General features: G+C 44.2%; 1 protein-coding gene, 1 long non-coding RNA gene and 1 pseudogene across 2 annotated transcripts; 1 reads left to right on the top strand and 2 right to left on the bottom strand.

Moving 5' to 3' along the window:
* Window positions 1-44: 44 nt before the first annotated feature.
* On the bottom strand, window positions 45-17,889 carry LOC144115277 (glutamine--fructose-6-phosphate aminotransferase [isomerizing] 2-like). The gene is made up of 7 exons (XM_077649599.1): window positions 17,876-17,889; window positions 17,236-17,507; window positions 10,930-11,022; window positions 10,451-10,644; window positions 9,865-9,985; window positions 2,306-2,463; window positions 45-343 (listed from the first exon to the last, which is right to left on the bottom strand). Exons 1-7 carry the CDS (start codon window positions 17,887-17,889, stop codon window positions 206-208), a joined length of 990 nt encoding a protein of 329 aa, XP_077505725.1. The 3' UTR covers window positions 45-205.
* LOC144114417 (uncharacterized) lies at window positions 2,470-4,949 on the top strand. Its single transcript, XR_013311036.1, has 2 exons — window positions 2,470-4,738; window positions 4,810-4,949. It is a non-coding gene; the product is annotated as an uncharacterized LOC144114417 (long non-coding RNA).
* Window positions 17,890-18,046: 157 nt separating the features above from the next.
* Window positions 18,047-20,504, bottom strand: LOC144115274 (uncharacterized; annotated as a pseudogene).
* Window positions 20,505-24,333: the final 3,829 nt, after the last annotated feature.

Here is a 24,333-nt window from a genome sequence, read left to right as displayed (position 1 = left end):
GCATTCAATTTCTGAGTAGATGCCTGCTATATGTAATTGGACATACTGCTTTGATGGAGTATACCTTTAAAAGGTAGCCAAGGAGGAGCTGCTCTATCAATTATTAGCATGTATGCTCATCAATAAGACCCTCTTCATGCAAATACTCTTTGGTAGACATGAAACTCACAGGAGACACTAAGGTACTGCATATGTTATAAGAGAGTTAGAGAGGTGCAATGTATGTACCTGAAAGTCTGTGAAGACCTTGAATGATTTCAGTGCGCCGGGGTTGCATGGAAATACGGCCCTCCCACATCATCAAGGAAAACATTACAAGAGAGACAAACTGACTTGTATATGCCTGCGAGAAAAAAAAGGGGCAATAATAAAAGTTAGAAACAAATGCAGGAAGTTACTTACTGCTGTACAAGCACACATACAAAAAAAATTAATGAAGCAGGCGTGGCTTTTCAGCTGGATTAATGATGAAAAAATAGACTGTACACAAGGAACCTGGCAACAAAGGCGCAATCTCCCACCAAGTAATGTTTGTTTCATAAAGTGCCATGCCCTCATGCTAGTACCATCTAAATATGGCCCCTTCTGTAATATATAATTTGTGGGAAACTACTGCACAGGAAATAAAAAACATTGACACATTACTAAAGAAATACAATGCATAGTGCAACTGCACAAACAAATGAGGACACAGGCAAGGAGCAACAGACTTCAAGGTTTACTACTCAGGCATGTCAAATATTTATTTAGTGTACACCTCAAATGCCCTAATAGAGGTTTTACATGAGGAAAAATACAATACAATATACAAAAAGAATCGGATATGAATGACAAAAGGGGTTAAAACAAAACACGCATTTCTGTGGCGTTTTCGAAATAGACACTAATGGTGTGGGGTGCAGCATCGACAGGCAGGCCATTCCAGTCGACTGCTGTCTCAAAAAAGAAAGAATGCAAGTGCACAGTGGTATTTGCGAGATTAAAATAAATAGCTTTAACATCACTGATGTGAAAGGAGACTTGGTAAGCTGGTTTTAAATCTGGGAGGGCAAGTAAACAAATTTGTAAAAGAGGCTCAGTCTGTAAATTTTGTGTTGCATCTCAAGGACAGGCATGTTAGCTTCACATTTCATGCCAGTGACACTAGAATGATAAAAACATGAGTGGATTGAATCAGTACAAAATCGCATAGTTAGATTCAGTGTTTTAGTCAAGTAACAAATGAGAGGGTCCCATACTGCACATGCATATTCCAGCTTTGGATGAACTAATGTTGCGTAGGCAAGAGACTTAAGAGAAGTAGAAGCTAATGGTAAACTCTGTCGTAAATAGGACAGAACACAATTAGCTTTGTCAGTAATATAGCTGATGTGCTGTTTTAATGCCCCAAAGTGACTCAGGCTATGAGGGACGCTATAATAGAGGGCTCTGGACAGTTTCAATCACCTGGGGTTCTTTATTATGCACAGAACAGAAATCGCACAGTACACAGACCTCTAGCATTTCGCCGCCATAGAAATGCGACCGCCTCGGCTGGGATCGAACCCGCGTCTTTCAGGCCAACAGTCAAGCATCATAACCACTCAGTCCCCGCGGTGGCCATTTACGCTGTTGTGTATGTATTTGACGTGGGAGTAGTAAACCTCAGCTCAAGTTCACACCTTGCCTTGTTTTTCTTGCCTGTGTCCCTGTTTATTTGTGCAGTTGTACTACACATTCTATTTGATGTCCCCAACTAGCTAGCCAGTATGTGTTAGTGAAGAAACTGCACATATCCCAACTAAACAGCAGTAAAAGAATATTACTTAAATTATTGGGGCCTTCAATTCTGACAAAATTAATCAATAAAAATAGCACTACTAAAAGCTATATGTTTTAATAGTTAAGAAAAGCAATAGTTGGTTCAGAGGACCAGGACGCTTATGAAACATTCCTGGTGTGCTTATCTCATTCTTTTTAAACTATTCTGCAAGTGCAACCTGCAGTGTGCTCTAGTTAACCAGTTCAATTATTGTATAGGTTTTATTGAACAGGCTTCATTTGGAATTGTATGACACATAAAACAAAATGTGTTAGCAGAGCTCTTGTTGAGGTGTATCAGCAATGTGGTAAAGTTTCACAAGAATGAAAGCAAAAAACTGATCTCATTGTACAACACTTTTTGACAGAAGAGTGATCAGTGAAGCCAAGTGCTATAGTGTGGCAAGTCTAATTCTAATCAAAAACAACTCTTGAGATTGTGCCACAAGAACCACATTAAATTAAGCTGCATACACCAGGTTCAGCTACAAGAAAGTGCACTGACCTTGGTGCTGGCCGCACCAATCTCTGGGCCTGCATTGATGTGAACACCACAGTGGCTTTCACGGCAGATGCTGGACCCAACAGTATTAGTAATACCGACAATCAGGGCACCACGCTGTTTGCAATAGCGTAGTGCCATGAGAGTGTCTGCAGTCTCACCTGCAGGGTGGAAAAAAACAAACGTTAGCACCAGGCATTCTTCAGTTACCAGCAAAACAAAAAGAACAAGCTTAAGCAAGGAAACTAGATTGGTGTGACCAGAACTACATTTTTAAGGATATCCTGCAATATATTTTTAAGCTTTAATACTGCGTGGTGTTTTACGAGGCACTGTATTTAGTAACAAACTAAAGTTTTAAAGTTAAGGCTTTTGTTTATGGTGCAGAGGCACCATATACACTTATGCGGCACGTACCATTTGACATTTTTGACACGAGTGTGGATTGAATAGTTCAAAATAAAACAAGCCTATTCTCACAGCATGCTGCATTTTCTTATCAGCTTTGCTCTGCTGTCTATTCCGTGCAACAACACAAAGCAGAATGACTTGTATTAATAAACAAATGATAAAAGACCTAACTGAAAACGATTTTGTTCAGTAACATTTATGGTTATGGTTTATGGGGGTTTAAACTCCCCAAGCAACTCAGGCTATGAGGGACGGCGTAGTGAAGGGCTCCGGAAATTTCGACCACCTGGGGTTCTTTAACATGAACTGACATTGCACAGTACATGAGCCTCTCCATCGAAATCCGACCGCCTTGGCTGATTATATATTTTTATGCATGGCTGTAGCAAGGTGGCATTAGAAATTCTTGCATTTAAAGCTTGCAAGTAAAGCTTGTAATTTATAATACATAAATTCCCAGGTGAAAATCTTCAACTGGAAATTCAATTGGGAGTAATTGGTTTCAACTGGGAGTAACTGGTCCCAGTTGGAAACCAGTTGGAGACCAACTGGTACCAGTTAGAAGTCAACTGGTTCCACTTGGACACCCAGATGGAGCCCAACTGGTCCCACTTGGGGACCAAGTGGGAGGCAATTGGTCAAGTTTTCCACCAACTGGGAAACATCAATTCCCAGTTGAGAGCCAAGCAGTGAAGAGAGCCAACTGAGAAGTGGTTCCATTTGTGGGTCAAGTGGGAAGCAAAAATTCCCAATTGAGGGCCAACTGGGCAGAACTGGTCGTGGGTTAAAACCAAATGGCAAGTTTTTTTACTGCTTGAAGGGACGTCGAGAAGGAAATAAATGCTGCTGCGGCTCAGCACATTGCACAGTCATTAGGCGCAGAAGTGAACGTAATGCGAAATTAGATGGAAGCTGGCTTATTGGCGAACATCATTCCGATTGCACTCTGTACAATGCATTTGAAAACGCCCGTAGGCGCTCTCCTGGCGAATAACACCACTTCCCTCAAAACATGTGTCGACACGCATATGCTGCGAAAATATCGTGTGCACGCATTACTGCTTAATTTTTTTTTGTTTTATTAAGCCTGTTCTCTTTCTGTCTCAACCTTTTTGTGACATAGGCGTTTCGGACATGGTAACATTATATTTATTTATTTATTTATAATTGCCGAACCATCCCAAAACGAACTTCCAAGACCGTGACTTCCGCGACATGCTGTGTCTTCAGCCATCAGCGGACCGGGTGTGGGTGTCATTCTCTACGCCGCCATCGCGTTGACGTTCACAATGTATTTTGTCAATAATAGCACAAACTATGCATGACAATTGCAGCTATGAGAAAAGTAATTCATTACAATTTAAAAATTATTAACTTATTTTTTATGCTAGTGAAAACAGAGTAGTAAGTAAAAAAAGTTGCCGAAACAAACGTCAGTTTCGCACACACTGTCCGTGCTAGGGTAGTCATTGCGGCAATGGTCGCGCGAATGGCGTGTGGAATTTCTCATCATGTTCCGTGGGAACGTTGTGTTTGAAGAACCTCGACATAGAATTAATTTTTCGCATACTATTGTTGGCGAGATTGTTCAGCAGTTCTTTCCTTGATAGTGCTGAAGGAAGAGAGTTTGCTTGCTTTGACTACTCGGTGAAGTGGACCCGTCAATACCAATTAGGACTACAAGTCGTTTTCACTGGATGGAATCATGCCCTTTCCAGATGCCTACTCAGTTTGCTCATTTAAGTGTATTTTATGCTATTTTTGCTATCGTAATGAAAAAATTCTAACGCATTTAGTGGCAAGTTATATTTTTATGCTAACTCGTTTGGCTGTTTTTCCAAACTAGCTGTTCATTGAAACAAAGGCTGGTGATGTATGCAACTGATCTCTACTATACGAGAAGTAGGCATGCGTTCGGATCGTGTGCCGAAGTGCATGTGGAAGCGAACTCCGCTCAGCACGATTGCGTCTTAATGCTGCAGAGAGCACCCCTGGACGCCTCATAGACTTGCGTGGGTAAAGAGGGTAAATTTTATTTGTACTTGCTGTGTGCTCTTGTCACCTATAAAAATGAACTATTATGTTTTGGTTTGCAGCAACCCTGACCTATTGAGCTCGGCAGAAGAGTATTAATGCCACCGCAGCTGTCTTAAAACATGACGAACGGGCTCAGCGAGAAGATTCAAGATTCAATGAAGGTGCAAAGGGCAATAAACATTGATGCACTCAAAACTTATCTTCAGTGTTTTGATCTCCTGTGACGACCATGCACACTCGCTTACTCAAATGTATTTGAGCTAGCTAGAGTGCTTGGATGTCCCGACGCTCCCGTGGAAACGTGTGTGAATGGGCTGCATTAGGCCCCCGCCGCATCTGGGATTGCAACGGGCCCCAGATGCATCTGGGATTGAAATGGGTTCCAGTTGCATCTGAGATTGCAACTGGTTCCAGATGCAACTGTTCCCAGATGCAACTGGTCCCAGTTGCAACTGGAAATCTGTTCCTTAAACCAGATGGACTGGGACCAGTTGGAAACCAGTTAGAAATTTTCACCTGGGTTATTTTCCTCCCACATACAGCATTGCCATTTGGTATGGGGCTCGACAACCGAATCCAATATATTATCAAACATCTATTTTTGCAAAAAAAATCTTTTGTGTTATTGAAAACCTACCCTATACAAAGCACACTGAACCTGTGTGCTTTGTATAGGGTAGGTATACAAAGCACACAAATCTATAATCAAAGACTTAAAACATTTTTATTTTAGTTCTCGAAAACATTGCATGACATTCACTGATATAGCAAACTTGGAGCAGCCTGCACCAGCACGACTAACTCGTCATACAGATGCATGGAAAGTTCCCAGATTCCATACTAATTATGGTGATCAAATGCTTCAGTGTCGCCTGCCCAAACTTCTAAATAGTTTGCACAATAGAGGCATAGAAATTCTCAACCAAACTCTGTCAGAATTCAAGTTGCTCATGAAATGTTGCCTCTAATCAATATGCTCACCACTTGCTATAGACCTCCTGCATGTTTGTAAACAAACGAGGTGGCGCTGCAGTCGCTAGCGGGCTCGTGGTAGGCAAAAGGTCAGGGAGTGGCGTTGCGGATAGGTGTTGAGCGCGGGTTTTCAAGGGCTGTAGGTGCGTTTCCAGTTTCTGCGAATCATAGCAATGGTTGATGCTTCGAACTTAGTAATTTGTCGAAGTACACGAGCTTGCGTTGGCCACGTGCGGCGTATTCAGAGAACTAGTTTGCCACTGTGATTTTTATATATTTGGTTAGTAGTAAAGATGTAGAAAGCGTTTCTGCTGTTGATTTATACGCTAGGCATTGAATGAAATAAATTTTGACACTCTGCACTATCCGGAATGATTTTACTTCGAGACAATAGTGAGGGGAAGTGCTGGCGTTGCTTCGTCGGAGCAGACGTGCGCTCATCGGCATACGTGTCGCGCTGTGCAAAAAGTGGGGACAGCGTCGTGTCCCTGATCTCCCCTGTCTCGCTTAGCACTGTTTTTAGCCGCATGACCACGCACCAGCCAGGCCGACTTGTGCTCTTGTTAAGCTGGTCGATTTGGTGAAAATTTTTTATTTCTAGAATTATTTTCTTTCCTAGCCCTGGAGTCTTGTTTCGTGACGAAAAATTATAGCAAAATATTGAGTACAAATTTATAAATTACGCTTTTTAGATGTGTGGTCGTCAAAAATTGTGAGGTAATTTCTTTGATTGCAGTGCCGCATTTCTTTGATAAAAGCGGAAGCAAAGAGGCCGTAAACGAGAGAATAAACTTTAAGGTTCGTTTTCTGACCTCTAAAATTTTCTGCGACTGGATCACTAACCTTCGTAATTTGCATGAAAATCAAATGATTCAATTTGTCGCAAACTATTCATGAGACATTGAAGAGCATAATATATCTCTTTTTCCTACACGTGCAGTACTGTATTTTTGTAAGAAACGTTTTCATGTAACTATGCATGCATAAGTACTAATCATCTTGAAAAAGATCTAATCGCGTCATCATACTGAACAGGGCTTTGTGTACATGCTGGCATAAAAAAATGGACACTATCTACTCAGTTATTTAAGACCTTGGGGTGACTTGACGAGGTTGTTAATTATAATTACCCAGAACTGCACCAGGTATAGCTATGAATAAAAGGAATTACTGAAACTAGCGTAGGAATTTCATATTTGCACCAAGTTTAGTTACATATCGCATGCATAAATAGCGAAAACAGTTTTCATTGCCACGTCCCCTCTCAATCTCGCCACGTGTCTGTTAGTAGCACGCCTGCGGCTGCTTCTTTCCAAACAAGCTTCGCGATCATATACTACCTCATGAAGCATGACACATGCATGATGCAATGAAAAAGCATATGGCGTTTGGCACACTTAAGGTACGCTATTCTAAGCACACCAACGTGACCGCGCAAGATTGACACAACTTACCAGACTTCTTTGTACTCGAATCAAATAATTACGTCGTCATATCTAGAAACAGTTTCAAGTAAATATTAAATGCCATAAAACGCACCATTAAACCATGCTGTGCTATTAACAAAAGAACGCATTCGTTGGGGGCGAGTGAACCTGCCGGCACCCCGTGCACTCAGGCTCAAGGTGATAAGTACGTGTGCAGCTACATATGTCTTTTTTTTCACTGAGCAATTATCAGCCTACTATCCTGATATTCAGGTGAATGAACGCAGTAACTTGCATGCTATTAAGTGCATTGAGTGGCAGTGTCTATCGACTCCCAGACTTCGCGCTTTACTATACGTGGCGCAATGCCTGTTAGCCAGTTTCCGAATGCGGCATTTATGTGCGAAAAACCTATCGAGACTAATTTAAATTTTTTTCTATGCTACTACGCGGATCCAGAAGTGACGCAGCTGGTCAATACATCAATACATGCTGCTTCTGCAGTGCACAGGCTTGAAGCAGCCGCCGGTAGCTGCGGTAGGCACGGGCAAGCGGAACCTGTTTTGCCTACCATGCGAAAGTCGCTGCTAACATCAGCGCCACCGCATCTTCGTGACGTCGCGGGGCGAAGGAGGTCTATGCATCTGACGCTACATTATTATATCTTTTTTTTTAAAGCAATCACTTTTTTATTATCCTTGTGTTATATACATTTTTTCATAGTATTATACCCATTAGGATTTGTCACACTGTGAAAGTGCTCCTTATACTGTGTGTATATCTTCCATTGCTGTTGTTTGTACGGGAGTTGAGGGTTCTTCAAGCTGCTTGCATGCAGCTTTTACCTCAGCTTCATCCATCCATGAGAATAGGAAATAATGAATGAATGAATATGTCAAGAAGCCACCGGAGAAGATCCGTCTAATGTACAGGACAGCAATATACCAGTTAAGTGTACAACATGCGCGCTGAAATAATGGAATTTACACTTCACAGGAGAACGCTATTTCAGTATATTCAAGTAAGCTCCCACTTTTTCAATTGCCTAAAGATAGTGATGCTGACCAAATATAGAACCCTGCTAAAGGTAGCAGTCAGAAATAACAGGCCTTCCAGCTGCCATCCAAATTTAAGAAGCAGAAAAGCAAATACAAACATACAGGACTTTTAAGAAGCATTAACATGCACAGTGGATAATGAGCTATTTTCTGTGTACTGGTATGACAACCACATGGCCACGACTTCCTTCTATATCTTCATTTATAGAAGGCATTGTCTTCGATGAGCCACTTGTCTTCAAGTAACTAACTTAAATTTCTGCCCTTTGCACGAATGTACACCAAACACAAGGTAGATTCGACTTGCTTCATATCCCAGAACACTGAGACGCAACTTTTCAATTGCAGTACATAGGCCAGGAGAAAGCACGTCATCTTCTCAGATCAGGTTGGCCACTGCGCACAAAAACTGCGCCCGATGCAACCTGTCTTTATGCATGAAGAAATCTGCTGTTCATTGTTCACCCTTGGCTGAATGCAGCACACAACTGCTTTGCTTCACTTAAAACATCAAAGCAGAGAAAGGCCCATTCAATAAAATGCTGTTGCCTGCATGTTATGCCAAGTGACAATCTCCACGCGACAATCTCAGCCACACCCGTAGTGCAGTGCTCTCTGCCCCTCGCCACTTTGCTGCTCCAGTGCAGGCGGGGCAGAGAATGTCACGTTGCATGTACGTTATAGAGGGTCGATATTTTATTGACATCACTTTGTGCCCTCCTGTACGCTTGTGGTTTTCAAATGGCATGAGAAATTACCCAAATTAGTCGAGCCACTCTGGTGAGGGTAATAGAATTTCCAAATTTCAAAAACTGATATGGCTGTAACTAATGACTAGCTACAAATCTAATTGCAATCAGGTGCCTATTGGTAATAGTTAAACAGTGAACTACTTTGAATTTAGTTAATCACTTTACTAGTTAACATGATTCTCCTATTTTTGTACACCCGCCAACACAGGTATTATTATTCCAAAGAAAGCTTCTCTATCTCTAAAACCTTTTTAATTATTCGTGACCGGCTTCACTGGAACACCTGGTATATCTCAACACGTCAAATCTGCCTTCCTTTTTAAATCATCATCATAAATGTATGAGCAACACTTGAAATAAACAGTGCCTAGGATTTACGTTTTTCAGTTTCTCTACTGGTGAATACAAAAAAGCATCAATACAGAAATGTGGGCAAACTGGTCCAAATTTACTAGTACTAATTCAGCAAAACAGACAATGAGAAGAAGAAAGAACAGGTGCTGACAACCAACTAAATTTTACCATAAAAGAAAGTTCAGAAAATAATACATGAGTGATTATAGAACATAGTAAGCATATTACAAAGTTTTTAACAACTAGGAACAATTCGCAAGCAAGAGATTAAGCTGTTCAGCCAGCGTTTTTAGTTGTCAAATGCATGGGGATCTATTTATGTTTTTCCATGCACTGTGTGCTCATTTATAAATTTGTTCGTCTGCAGTAAATACAGCTGCTAACCAGTGCTTGTAACTTGTCCTCTCTCTCGTCTTAGATATTTGTTTAGACCACAACTGTGCAAAAAAAAAAAAAAGGCTCTTGAGTAAGCACTTTTGACTGGTAAAATTTTACCATTGCTACAAAACACAAGAGAGTTAATTTGTAGAGCAGGTATTAACTGTGTGTACCAGACTGGGAAATGAAGAAGCAGACATCATCTCTGAACACAGGAGTGTTGCGGTCTAAGAAGTCGCTGGCTAACTCCACCATAACAGGCAACTCTGTGAGTTCTTCCAAGATTTGACGTGTCTGAAAAAGGTAAACAAGGAAACAATAGAGAGCTCGTACGCCAAAAGGAGAAAAGACACTATGCTTAGCTGAGCCAAGAATCAGAAATGTAAAGCCATCATTTTTAGCACGTTGGAAAAAAAATCAACAGCTCTGTCTTTACCAGGTACGGCTCGTCACCAGGAGTGACCTGCATGAATGACTTGGCTAAAAGATTTAACAGAATGCATGTACCATATTCTGCTCACTAAATAAGCTTCAGGTTAAGCATCATTTGTACAGCAGGACTTGTAGACAAAAGCACTGGTCCTTGAGGTGGACAAAGAACTTGGGAAATGCAAGCAATACTACAGTGGGCTGATGCCAACGTGTTCCTGACTCAGCCCAGATATGCCTTTGAAGAGATTTTCAATGTGCAGGAAAGGTCTCTGGCTAACATTCAGAGCTAAAGAAAGAAGACGACGGAGGAGGTGCAGCACAACTTACAGCTATGGCACTATGGTAGCTGGTGCCGCAGCCAATGAGCAGCAGTCGTCTGCAACGCTTGACCTCTGCGATGTAGTCTTTGATGCCCCCCAGAACCACAGTCTCTTTCTCAAAACTTAATCGTCCTCTCATGGTGTTGATCACAGACTCCGGCTGCTCAAAGATCTCCTTTTGCATGAAGGAGCTGAAGTTTCCTGAGTAAAAATAGAAAAATCAGGTCACATGTGATGACAAATACAAAAGCACGAGATAAATAAGTGCAGCCGTAGCTGCACAATGCATGCATCTGGCAAATAAGCCTTAAAAGAATCCAAAGTTTTTTGACTGTAGCATGACATGTCTCAAACATTGTGTTTTAATCAGTCTTGCTGCAGCCTGCAAAAACACTCCTACATCTAACAATACACAATATGCAGTGCTCTAGCTAAAGCCTAAGCCTTGAATAGATTCATGGTTGATGTATTATCGTGCAACTATACCTTTTATAATTTGCTGGATTTCCATCTTGAGTGTGATGATCTCACGGTTCACATTCTCACCAAGTGTCCTCTTCAATCTGTGAATCGCCGAATCTGAAATAATGGGAAGTGCTCAAACTGCATGACAGTCAACACAAAAGGCTATAACGACCAATGGCGCAGTCTGAAAAAGAATAGATCATCAACAAATGTGAGCCAATAAGCTTTCGAAATGATATGCATCTTCCTGCAGCTTGCATTAACATAGCAAATACAGCTGCCAACTGCCTCAAACTGACAATGAATGCCCAAAGTTTAAAAATAAACAATTTGAGCAATCAAATTCATTAAAAAGAAAGCTTAATTTCAAGTGATAACTGCCACAAGACTGCAAGAAGTGATGGAGTCATATGTGCCCTTTGATGCTCCTGAGAGATCACACCCCTGTGGGCTGCAGTGAGTGTCGTGCACACAGACTATAGCATGCATGGTGGCTGTTGTCATGAGCTGAGCATCTCACACCTGTACTACTGATAAGCACTGGTATAAGTCCAACTAGACTTCGTACAGTCCAATTGCAAAATCAAACATGCTGCAAATAAAATGGCACCGTACCCACTGTACAGAAAGATGCGCGCGGGGAAATTATTTTTATTTCTTTTTTCTTGCCTATTCTACTTTGTATAGAAATATGATGACAAAAAGTAAGCAGGATTGATTGATTGATCGACGTATCAATCAATCAATCCCAGTCTTTACTCTCCCAGCCCGTGGCACGCAGGCCTGGGAGACGGAGTTTCGTGTCTGCGGTTCAAGGCTGGCTGGCAGTCCTTGACTGGTAGCGGCCTCTTCCGCCAGATGGATGATGTTGCGCTGGAGCTCAGGGTCCAGGCTTATTAACAGGATCTCCTAGGCTTCTCTACTATCAATATTTTTGCCCGCCCCGGGAGAATTTGGGCACTCCCAAATTATGTGGTCGAGGGTCCCTCTCGCCCCAACGGTGTGTGCATCGATCCTGTGACCTCAGCTCTGTGTACACGTGGTAAGCCCACACCGGGTTCATAAATGTATTGTTTTGTAGCCGCCTCCACGCGACAGCTTCTCTATTGTTTAATTTTGGGTCTGGTAGGGGTACCAGCCTACATCCCAATTTGTAATGGTTAACAATTTCCCCGTAATTTTGTAGGTGCTCCTCTTTCCCCCGTGCTCGGGGTGCTCTAGTAAGCAGGAAAAACTGGCAAATTAAGGCTCCATAAAACTACAAAATGGCTGAGGCAAGCACTCCATCAGTGTTTTTTTTCATAATTAGGATATGAGGTGCATAGCTTGTACCAATGAGAGATTGAACGGCAGTCAGAGTAGTTATTATGATGAATTCAGGATTATGAAGCCTTTTAATGCCATGAAAAGGAGGCCAATGAGTTATCCTTCCTACAAAGAGGAGGATGGTTGAGCACCACAAAGACCAAACACTTAGAGAAGAAAGGACAAGACCAAGCACTTACTATCAGCTTGGTTCTGTCCTTTCCTCTCTGCGTGTTTCATATTCACGGTGCTCAGCAATCACGGATCTCAACCAACTTGCTCTTAGAAGAAGTTTGGAAACTTCGGAATCAGAATCTTCTTCCACTAGCATAGCTGTAGCCTTTTATGTGCTATACTAGTTTCTTTATTTTTGACAAATTAAGCCAAAAAAAAAAGGCTTTTGCTGGATTTCTGAAAGTACATTCTTTTCTGCATCTTTTCAAGTATCGTGCATTTTCTGTGGAGCACAGTTCCACTTAAAGAATAGTTTTCAAAAAGAGGAGGTGAGTGGTGGCAATGTTTTACCTGCCTTTTGAAACCCAACTCCATAACCAAAACTGTATGCCTCTCAGTTCAGTTGTAATAAAAACACATATGGCAAGAATCACAAAGCTCCTAGCGTGCATGTTAGCCTCTTAGTCTGAGTCACATTATCTGGGAGCAAGCAAATATAGGTTTCAACTCAAGATCCTGTGATAACATTCAACGATGGAAACATAGCAAGAGACACGGCCTCAGGTTAGCTTAAATGCCCCAAGAACCTAAACGCTCTCCGCTGTCTGAAAGAAGCTGACCAGCGTCGAGCTACTTTACTGACCAAGCAGTGCAGCAAGGCTCAAAAAAGACTAGGAAGCTTAACAACTGGTAAAGAAGCACAATGAGTTGAATGTTGACTATGGATGTGGCGTCTACGAAATAAATGGGTCAGGAATTTTTGGCACAGAGAAAAACTCTGTGGTGAATTTATTTTTTACTCTCATCTCATTTATCTCAAGCCAGATTTTTTGCTACAACAGCACCATTAGTTTCAAAACGAGATCAAGACAGAAAGCCAACTCTCTTAATATATTTCATACAATCATGTAGGAATATCCTGAGCCAAAAAGTGGCATGTGCTGTGAACTGTGCATTTTATAGAGAAAAAAAAAGACCAAGAGTGGCCTAAAATCTAGTCCTTCAGCATGAAATAGCTGAAGTACAGTGGAAAGAGCACAAATCACTGAAGAAAATAATATAAACTTGTAGCTGCTATCTCTTGTTTTCTGAAAAAACTACCCTAGAACATGCCTAAATATATACAAGAAGGACAGGGCTTCCCTGGTGCCCTCAAGTTCAAGTGCCATGTACGTGCCAGGAATACCAGCTCACTAGCATGCACAACAAGCTCCACTTATGCCAACCTTTGGAGGATGTCAGCCTTGCTGAGTAAAGTGGCCCTTTAGTTTGAACACTTTGTTCGAACCAATGTTAAATCCCCTCAAGGTCCCAAAGTACAAACCAAATTCAGTTGGTTTCCAACTGGGACCAGTTACTCCCATTTGAAACCAGTTACTCCCAGTTGAATTTCCAGTTGAACGTTTTCACCTGGGGTGGCCTTCAGCATAGGCAGTTATTTTCTACTGAATACTAATGAGATCCAAAATCTTGATTTCGGTTGTAACATATCCAGTATTACAGTTGTAATTAAGGAGTGACTCGTGTGACTGCTCCGAAAAGGAGTAGGAGTTTGTGGGGTCTAATGTTTCAAATCTGCATGGTACTATAACTAATGCTGGAGGCCTCCAGATTAATTTAGACCACCTGGGATAAAAAAAAACAAACAAACCAACAGGTGTAAGGTTTTGGCACCCAAAAATCAGCCAGACTGTGTGTACTTGTAGCTAGAACCAACCATTAATTAGCACTTATCTTTGAGAGCTTTCAGTGCAGGTGGCTGCTTTAGTTTTTAATGCCTGTAGAAACCCAACACATGTCTTTAGTATGTAACCCTTCCCTTGTACTGGTGTCATAATCATGCCATTGGCCATTAGAGCAAACTTGTTTATGATATCGAATTTATTTCCTGGTTCATGGCAGTTTTCAAAGAATGTCCCTCAGCAATCTTGATTAATTTCCCCAGAAATCTTGAAAATTATATTGTTACGAGCAATTCGAAGGATAACCTCCAGAGAAGACACGTAAAACTGCGGCGGTCCCTAAGTGGTCCAAGCGCGCGAGCGAGAGCGAACCATCTTTTTCTACCGATGCAGGCGCTTCTACTTCTTCTAAAGTGGCATGATCACTGCCCTCTCTTCTGCAGCATCGCCACGATGCGACTAGGGGGAAAATGTCCGCGAAAACACAGCTGCACTGAACTGCTGTTCAGTCAGGTAGTCTGTTGTGGTAAGGCTTCATGCGAACAATGTGCATGACTTCAGTACGGTGCGACCGGTGCGATGAGCAAGCCGCTTGTGCGGGAGCAACTGCATACGTCACATCACTGATGTGGCACACTACTTCGTAAGGGCTGAAGTATCTGCGCAGAAACTTTACAGAAAGGCCGCGGCGACGAACAGGTCTCCAAACCCACACCAAGTCGCCAGGCACGTACCTGACAAAGTGACGTCTGAGGTTGTACCTAGCGGCGTCAGTCTCCTGTTGACGGTTAATTCGCAGGCGTGCCAATTGCCGCGCTTCCTCAGCACGCTGAACGAAGGCGTCTGTGTAGAGGTCGGCGTCAGAGTCGCAGTAGGGGTCAATGGGCAACATAGCATCCAACGAAGTGGTCACTTGCCGACCGAAGACAAGCTGAAAGGGGGTCAGTCGGGTTGTCTCCTGCAGGGCGGTGTTGTACGCAAACGTTACGTATGGCAGAATGGTGTCTCAAGTTTGATGCTCGATGACAACATACATAGAAATCATGTCCGCTAGTGTACGGTTGAGTCGCTCTACCAACCCGTTTGTCTGTGGGTGACAGGCCGTAGCACGTCGATGGCTAGTGTGCGTCAGAGTCATCACGGACTGGACTGGGTTAAACGGGCAGTGAAAGCAGTTCCCTGGTCAGTAACAACAACGGGGGGGGGGGGGGGGGGGGGGGGCTCCGTGACACAGGACAATGTTGCGGATGAAGAACTGCACCACTTCAGCAGCAGTGCCTTTGACAAGGGATGTATTCTCAGTGTACCGTGTCAGGTAGCCGGCTGGTTTCAATGGAGGAGACTTCCGACGTTGGCAGTCACGGCATGTTCTTACGTAGGCCCACACCGATAGGAGTAACAAAAGTAATAATACTTTTGTTTAATCCGCGCGAGTGTACGACTTACTCCGTGATGGCTGGCGGTGGGTGCATCATGACAGGCACTTAAAATCTCTGGCCGCAACTGCAATGGTACGACAAGCAGGAACGCTTCTTTGTCGCTGGCAAAGTTTCACTTGTAGAGAACAGCAGATTGTAAAGTGAAGGTGTGGAGCCCACGACGAGATACACGCGGGATGCGAGCGTAGACGCCTTAGAGGTAATCGATGAGAGGCGTGAACTCCGAGTCCGCCCGCTGAAGCTGCGCCATTTCGGTGGTACTAACAGCGCACAGGAAAGGAAAATTACCCGCGGGTTCTTTGGGACAGATTGTGATAAGCGCGCGACACACAGTAAGCATCCTGATGCTTACGGCCCGACTTGTAGACGACTGTTAAGTCGTATTCTTGCAAGCGTAAGCTCCATCTAGCCAAGCGTCCTGAGGGGTCTTTGAGGCTCGCCAGCCAGCATAACGAGTGGTGGTCGTTTACCACACAGAAGGGTTGCGTGTAGAGGTACGGTCGGAACTTGCTGATGGCAAATATCACTGCAACGCACTCTTTCTCAGTCGTAGAATAATTGGTCTCGGAGCGCATAATTGGCTGGCATAACTGATGACCCGTTCGGCACCTTCTTGCCACTGGATCAGTACCACAGCAAGGCCAACATTGCTGGCATCAGTGTGGATGTCCGTGGCAGCGTGTTCACCGAAATGGGCGAGTATCGGAGTACATTGTAGACTGCTTCTAACCTCGACAAATGTAGCCTCTTGGTCACTTCCCCACACGAAGGGCGTGTCGTCGCGAGTAAGTGAGTTTAACGGTAGGCGATACGTGAGAAATTTTCAACAAAGCACCGATAATACAAGCACAGACCCAAAAAGCGGCGAACGGCCTTCTTGTCAGGGTCCGGGCAAACACCTTGTGTGCTGACAACGTGACAAGAAAGCGAAGTTCCTCAAAGTTGAAATTGCATTTCTTGGCTTAGATGGTAAGTTGTGCGGATTTGAGTGCTTGTAGCACAATGCACAACCCCTCCAAGTGTAGCTCAAACGTGGTCGAAAATATAACGACATCGTCCAGGTACACCAGGCAGGTCTCCCACTTCAAGCCGGAGAGAATGGTGTCCATCATGCGTTGGAACGTGGCCGGTGCTAAGCACAGACCAAATGGGAGCACCTTAAACTCAGAGGCCGTCGGGCATCACGAAAGCCGTCTTCTCCCGGTCTCTCTCGTCCACTTCGATTTGCCAGTACCCGCTTTTAAGATCTAATGACGAGAAGTATCGGGCATCCCGCAATCGTTCGAGCGCGTCGTCTATACTGGGCAGTGGGTAAACATCCTTTTTGGTCAAGTTATTAAGTTTTCAATAGTCAACACAGAAACGCAGAGTGTTGTCCTTTTTTTTTGCAAGAACCACTGGCGATGCCCATGGGCTGGTGGACGGCTGAATGACATCGTCCGCAAGCATTTCGGTAGCCTGATTCTGAATTGCTTCTCGCTCCATCGGGGAAACACGGTAGGGGCGCTGGCAGACTGGTCGCATAGTCTCATCAGTGATGATACGGTGCTTGGCGAGTGGAGAGCGGCCGACCTTCGAGCACATAGTGAAACAGTCTGCAAAGTCTGCCAAGAGGTCCGACAGAAGCTCCTTCTGAAGCGATGGCAGGGCCGGATTTATTTTGACTGACTGAGGAACGTGGTGTGGGCCAGCATTGTCTGGAGTGGGTCCCCCCTTGGTGCACAAACCTGGGACCTCAGCAACGTTGTGGAAGAAGGCAATAGCCGTGCCTTTGATGAGGTGCCGATATTCGTTGGAAAAGTTGGTCAGGAGGATGTGGGTATGGCCGTCACATAGTCGGACGAGACCTCGGGCAACGACAAGGCCCAGCTCAAGCAGCAGTGGAGCATGGCCCTCCGCCAGGCCCTCGTAGTCGTGAAATAGGTCGTTCCACACGAGCACCAGAACACTGCACCGCGGCGGCACGGTGACGTCATTCTCGACAATGTGCAGAGGGTTGCTGCAAGGATCTCGGGAGCCAGAGCGGGCCACGGCCTGTTTGGTCGAGAACGTGACACGTGCGTCCTTAAAGTCAATCACAGCGCCATTCGCCTGCAGGAAGTCGATAGCACAAGAGCACTCGGAGAGCACGATAGCACTCGGAGAGCACGACAAACTCACCAACGTATGTGAAACCACGAATTCCAACTCTAGCCGTGCACTTGCCAACAGGGGAAATTAGATGGCCACCAGCAGTGCGCATGTGGGTCCCTGTCCATGGTGTCAGAACCTTTTTAAGGTCTCCAGCAAAGGCACGGCTCATAACAAAATCAGCACCGGTATCGAGCAGCGTGGTAATCTCAGTGCCATCAATTATCACCCGCAAACCAGATGCAGCGCATCGGGTACTGTCGCTGCCGCTCTCTCTGTCCCGGTATCGTCTGCTCGATGGTTACGTGATACAGGATCTTGACACGTCTCGACGTCAGCGGCCTTGCCTGCAGAGGTTGCTAGTGTTAGTTTTCCCGACGTGGACTGGGTGAACAACGGCCAGCAGAGCTACTCAGGCAGCCGGGGCTGGAAGCACAACAGTGAAGAGGTGAAGGCAAATGGGACTCACGCCTTCCAGAGCAAACACAGTTCTGGCACGCCCAGAGATGCTCCGCAATCTCTTGTGGTCGTTCACCGTTCTGAGGACAAGGTGCGTCGGGATGAAAACCATGATGACCAACTTGGTGGTACGGACAGGCTCGGTAGAGATGACCGGGCTCCTCACAGTGGTAGAACAGAGACTTATGGTCCGGTGTACGCTACAAATCCGACTTCTGAGGACATGGCTCAGCTGTAGCAGGTGCAGTTGCATAATATGGGGCGGTGCTACTGATGGGAAACGTCGAGGTAATACCTTAGCCAGGTGAAGATGCTGCTCATGGCAGGCATTGGAGGAGCGGGACCGTAGCCAGCAGTGTGATGTAGAACGGGTGCATATGTGGGTCTGGCATCAACCTGGGGCGGCGCTTCGGGAACAGGAGGTGCCTGCGCAACCTGCCGCACTTCGTCCCTGATGGCTTCTGTCAGCACTGCCAGCGGCGCATGTGCAACCTGGGGCAAACGGAACTGCTGGAGTTCCTCCCGGACAAATGACCGAATTAGTTCGCGCAAGGTGTCTGCACTGCCGCTGAGGCACGAAGAAAAGGTTTCGGGCACAATGCTGTTGATGTTCCGATTGTACTGGCGGGCCCGTTGTTGGAGCGTCGTCTCCATGGTGGTCGCCTCGGTGAGAAATTCTGCTACAGTGCAGGGTGGGCTGCGTACGAGGCCTGCAAAGAGCTCCTGCTTAACTCCTCGCATGAGATGGCGAAGGTTCTCCTCCGTCATGTTGGGGTCGGCACGCTTGAATTGACGGGCCATGTCCTTGATGTACATGCACACACTTTCGTTCGTGCGCTGGTTTCGGGAGTGCAGCGCAGCTTCAGCCTTCTCGCGTCGGTCAGCATTGGGGAATGCAGCCAGGAGATTCCGGCAGAACGTCTCCCAGGTGGGAAGGGTAGTCTCGTGGTTTTCAAACCACATCCGGGCAGACTCTTCCAGAGCAAAATATACATTGTGGAGCTTGCGCTCGTCGCTCCAGCCGTTGTAGCAGGCAACCCGCTCGAAGGTCTCCAGCTAATCCTCAGCGACTTCGAACACGTCACCGTTAAAAGATGGCGGTGTTCGCGGTGAGTGGCAAAGGATTGGCGCCAGGGGCCGGGTGTAAGTGGCTATGGTAGTTGGACTCAACGGGCTAGGCTGGGTCGGCGCCGGGGACCTGGTGTCAGTAGCCATATCGATTGGAATAGGTGGCCGAAGCTGCGTCGTTCTGGTGGGCGCGGAAGGGGCCCAAAATCAGGCGACTCTCCACGGATACGGCGGCTGGGTCGCTGGTGAACAGGTGTGATGTCCGTAGTGATGCTGTGTGGAGTGCGGTGGCCGGGAAGCGTACCCGGCACTGCTCCAAAAAATGTTATGAGCAATTCGAAGGAGAACCACCAGAGAATACACGTAAAACTGCGGCGGTCCCTAAGTGGTCCGAGCGCACGAGTGAGAGAGAGCCATGTTCTCTTTCTACCGATACAGGCGCTTCTACTTCTTCTACAGTGGCACGTATCAATATAATGACATATATACAAGAAATGTATGACACATTCTAAGAGGATTCTGGTGTGGTCTAGTTGGTTCATACTTGCTACAACTCAGATTGACACAGCACAACGAGGACGAGAAGAAGAAACACTAAGCGCCCATCCTGTGTTTCGTGTTTCTTCTTCTCATCCTCATTCTTTTGTGCTGTGTCAATCTGTGTCGTAGAAAGCATGACACATATGTGCTGTTCAAGCTATGTTAAGCAAAGTAATTTACTTACGTCCCTTAGAGACAGCTGCAACTTCGTTCAATTATAGCAATAGAAGAAAACAAGCGAGAAAAAACATTCAGTTGCAGTATTCATATATGCAACAGTACTGCATGTGGAAAATGTTCTGGTCAGCAATCAATTGCTACAAACTGACATGTTGCGCAAAATGCGAATACTTTCCGATTCACATGAAGCTGTACGCGAGCTCCACAAACCATTCTCGACCCACCCAACTGCACAGCAGATTACTTCTATAATCAGAACCCTTTCAACACGCAACGTGTGCAACCGCCTCCATGGATCCCTGGACACACGGGCGATGACAACGGGAACCAGTCCGCTCGCAACGTGGCTCGGGAGAGTGTCTCGTTTCTTCCTCCGCTGGAATACCCCGCCTTTACCGACGACCCTGCTGATATGTACAACTTGGCTTTCCTAACGTGCAGACTAGAGCGTGCCAAACAGAGGAGCCGTGCACGACTTACGGCCGTTACACCACCGGGTTACCTTGATACCTCAGCTGCTCTCACATGGTATGAGCAGATCTTCATTAATAAGATCATTGCCGAAGCCGCCTATACGCCAGACATCATCCGTAAATGGCTTACCGGCCCTCGCTGGCATCAAGGGGGCTATATTAACGTTATGGAGAGCCTGTACTGTGGCTGTAGGTGTCGTGCTGACCTGTACCACCTAGTTTGGCATTGTTCAGTGTTCCACAAGGGACGCGACGACCTCGTCGCCAAACAAGGTTTCCCACCGATGGCGAGGAATTTCGTGCATTGACCAGAGCCGGAGCGAACGGCTCATTCAATCACATTCATTCATTCACATTCATTCATTTACTACTTTCAATTCCACTTAGCTATTGGAAATTTCATTTCAAAATGTGAGCTTTCATTAGCAATATGTGCTATTTTACAGTGTGCCCACACATTATGTTGCAAACCATCTCTGAATTGCATTTCAACACAATTGTGTACATAGGCCAGTATGCAACAACATAACAGTGGTCCTTTTTCAAAATGAGTTACTGCCTTCAGTGTCAGCAGTTGACAGCATGACTGGTGGCTTTCCAGACAATGTGGCTGACTAGATTCGCACTGCATTTTGCCATGTGAATGCAACAGAGTTGAATCCGGTTGATGTCGCTTTAACCGTTCTTAGCAATAAGCGGCCATGCATGCTAGCAAGCATGGCCTTCAAGAATGTCAACTAATAACTTCAGCCAGTCAGTGGAATAACTTTTCATGTCCACACAGCCTCCAATGGCAAGCATCACATACTACTGGTCGTGCTGCCAGATCTCTAATATGGTTGATACCGTAAAGAATAAAAATACACTTGCCATAAAAAGCATTTCAATCAGCATCATCCTTCTGGTATAAACTTGTGTCAGTGCAAGTAGTGCTTGTGCTCTATGTATGTGTGCTATCAAATTTCCCTATTACAAGCAGCTGGCGGCATTTCGTGAGGGTACATTAACTTGTGCTGTTCAAGCACATTATGAATATGTTAATGGGTGGACTACTGTAGGTGCACTGAAGACAAGTTAGATCTGAGCACTAGAGCACTTTTTGCTGTGTTTTGTAGTTTTAAAGACCATAATTAGGAACAGCAACAGAAAAAGAAGATAAGCATCTGACCATGCAGCATTGTAGCTCCCATATGCCATCCACTGCACTGGACAGGCACAACAGGACAGGTCTGATGGCATGATTAAAACATCCTTTTATCACGAACATAACACATGCATGAAAGCAGTAATGAGAATGTGACTGAAAACCATACATGGTAACCCATGCACATTTACATGATGTCTTGCAGCTTATTCTGTTCACCCTGTTACTTGTATGGGTGCTTCCAAAAATATACAGGACCCAATATTTTTAAGTTTGCAACTGTAGCCAAGCAGCAAGCTGTTCAACGCTGTGGAAAAGAAGGTCCAAGAGCTAGGCTGGCTGAAGAGCAAGGAGGTACCAAGAGTGCTTACAGTGCTTTCCACCATCCCTTCATTTCTGGCACTCATGTGCCAATGAAGCCCAAGAAGAAGGTTCACTGCAGTCCTTCACTAGTATATATTTCAGGATTTCTTAGCAGTTATTATTTTTTTAAAATTTGACAGACTATTTTCTGAGGTCATTTCAGAACACAGTCCGTATTTTTTTTGTGCATATTATTACCTGTGAAAGAAAGTTTTCTTTTTTTTCGGTAACATATGAGGCCCCTCTGGGCATTCGAAATTCGCGTACTAGTAGAGTCCAGATATATCGAATTAGATATTTTGAATTACTGGCTATATCAAACACACAGATGGTCCCTTGAAAATGCTGTCTAAATAAAGTATAATAGGGAAGTTACGCAGTATATCAAACTGCAATTCTGCTGGTCGTTCAGTACAATGAACGACCTTACCCCTGCAAGTGGCATTTCTCCTAACGGCCTCTTGCGTCCCTTTTATTTTGCGGAGACTGGTCATGCTCAAGAGCCAGCTAGCTATGGTGTACATCTGAAAGATGCTGACTATTTTTGGTTAAAACTGAATTTCAAAAAATAAATTAGGCGTACGTTGTTGATAGCGAAAAGTCCAACCCCTATAAACAGTGGATGCCTAGCTCTTCACCAATCTCTTTCTTTCATGCTAAAATTCCATTCTGTAGCAGTCAGTAAGCTGGATGTATCACACCATTTTTCATTTTTGGCCCACGACAAAAATTTTAATTTCACTATAGAGAAGAATGGTGCGAGTTCAATTTATTTAGGGGTACCCCAAAGTAAAGTAGACATTAAATGGAGAGTAATTACTCAATGGCATTCATCTGAGTGTCCAGCCATACAGCTACACAAAGGCTTAGCTTTCTATGCACATACCTAGCATCCGACGCAAAGAAATATTCTATTTCTTTGTCATCTCCGGGCGGGCCAAACTCAGTAGTCGATGCAGTACGTTGAAGGCCCCCAGTGTTAGAAGGAGGATGAGACTCTCTGGGTCTGTGGTCTAATCACAAACAATTGTAGAAAAAGGATTACTATCAGACACTGCTGGCATTGTGGAAATGTTATATGGTTAGACATAAGGAGATTACAAATCTATTATGGTATAGCTTATAACATCCTCATATTTCAGAGAATAAAGAACAGATTTAGGAGCTGCGGACCTAATCACATATACACTTTGAATCTAATACCAACTTGCCACAAAAGTCTGCTGAGAAGCTGATGCTACAGGAAAAACCAAAATGATGAAATTGGACAGTGGACACACACAAAAAAGACAGTGAACACACACAAAAAAAGCAGTGCCAACATAACTTATATCAGAAAAACACAAAAAATTTGATAAAGCACAAGCAGCAAATTATATTTCTAATTAAATGCAAGGCTGTAAGAATTACAGCGCACATGCAAAGCATTCTCAATGCTATGCACTTAATTGCATGCAGATGCACAATCGAAACAAGATACAAGGTGATTATGAAAGATGGAAAACCTACTGGCCAAGCCCCGCAATAATGTTCAATAATTTCAGTTTTCTGCTAATAATTTTTAAAGAATAACTCCACAAGCTTTCTCTAATGTAGATAAGTGTGAGATTGCAAAAGAAAGGTTTTTATTAGGCTTTCTGCGAGAATGATCCATATATAGTAATCTCAACTATGTTTATTCCTAACCAGTGTCAACATGTTTAAAAGGATTTGCAGACAATGTGAATTACTTGTGGATTCAAAAAAGTAAATTTGCAGCTTCCTCTTTTTCTTTACGCATGCAAATAGGGATGATGCAAACAAAACAAAAGATCTCGGAACTATGGGGCCAGACCATGCAAGAAAAAGACTGACACCCACTACAAGAGAACCTAAAAGGAGGTAAGAAAAAGTTGTCAAATTCTCTTAAACTTTGTAAGCAAAAAGATATTTGATTTGACATCGCAAAGAGAAACCAGGGACAAATCTTCAACAACAGTAGCAAAAGGAGACATACTATTACAACTTCACAGATATGTGGCTGCATTCAATTTTTAAATAGTTTTCCTTTCAGCCATCCCCTTTTGCCATTCTATAAATTAAATAAAACATGGATATGCACTTTTGTGAAGAGTTATAAAGGCAGGGGCATGGTTCTTTAAAACAAAAAAAATGTTTAACTAACACTAACACAAGTTACATCCTTAACAACTACACTTACTGCAGAATGCCTATTAGCTTCACATTCTCACTTCCATAACCACTGTTACTCCTGCCTTTTCACTAAAGTGCATGACCCCAAAAGTTTATTAATGTCTACCAGCAAATACTTTGCAAGGTGCTACCGAAGGACTGGCCAGGTAGGGTTGATAGGTGAGCCAATTGATGCTCATTCATTGTAAAACTGAGCGCTGTTTGCGGAGACAACAGACCTGCATGCATCAATACTAAAGGTGTGAATGGGAGAAGCATCACAGCACCCTGCCTCC

Source organism: Amblyomma americanum, chromosome 1 (genome assembly GCF_052857255.1).
Source record: "Amblyomma americanum isolate KBUSLIRL-KWMA chromosome 1, ASM5285725v1, whole genome shotgun sequence".
NCBI lineage: Eukaryota > Metazoa > Arthropoda > Arachnida > Ixodida > Ixodidae > Amblyomma > Amblyomma americanum.
The sequence above is the reverse complement of the archived record's forward strand: the minus strand, read 5'-3'. Positions and strand labels throughout refer to the sequence as shown.

What these genes read in the sequence shown, in the direction of transcription:
- LOC144115277 (XM_077649599.1), bottom strand. An exon ending in CTTCTTCATTTCCCAGTCTG is followed by an intron (nt 2,464 to 9,864) that starts GTACACACAGTT and finishes TCCACCCTGCAG; the next exon opens with GTGAGACTGCAGACACTCTC. An exon ending in TTGGTGCGGCCAGCACCAAG is followed by an intron (nt 344 to 2,305) that starts GTCAGTGCACTT and finishes TTTTTCTCGCAG; the next exon opens with GCATATACAAGTCAGTTTGT.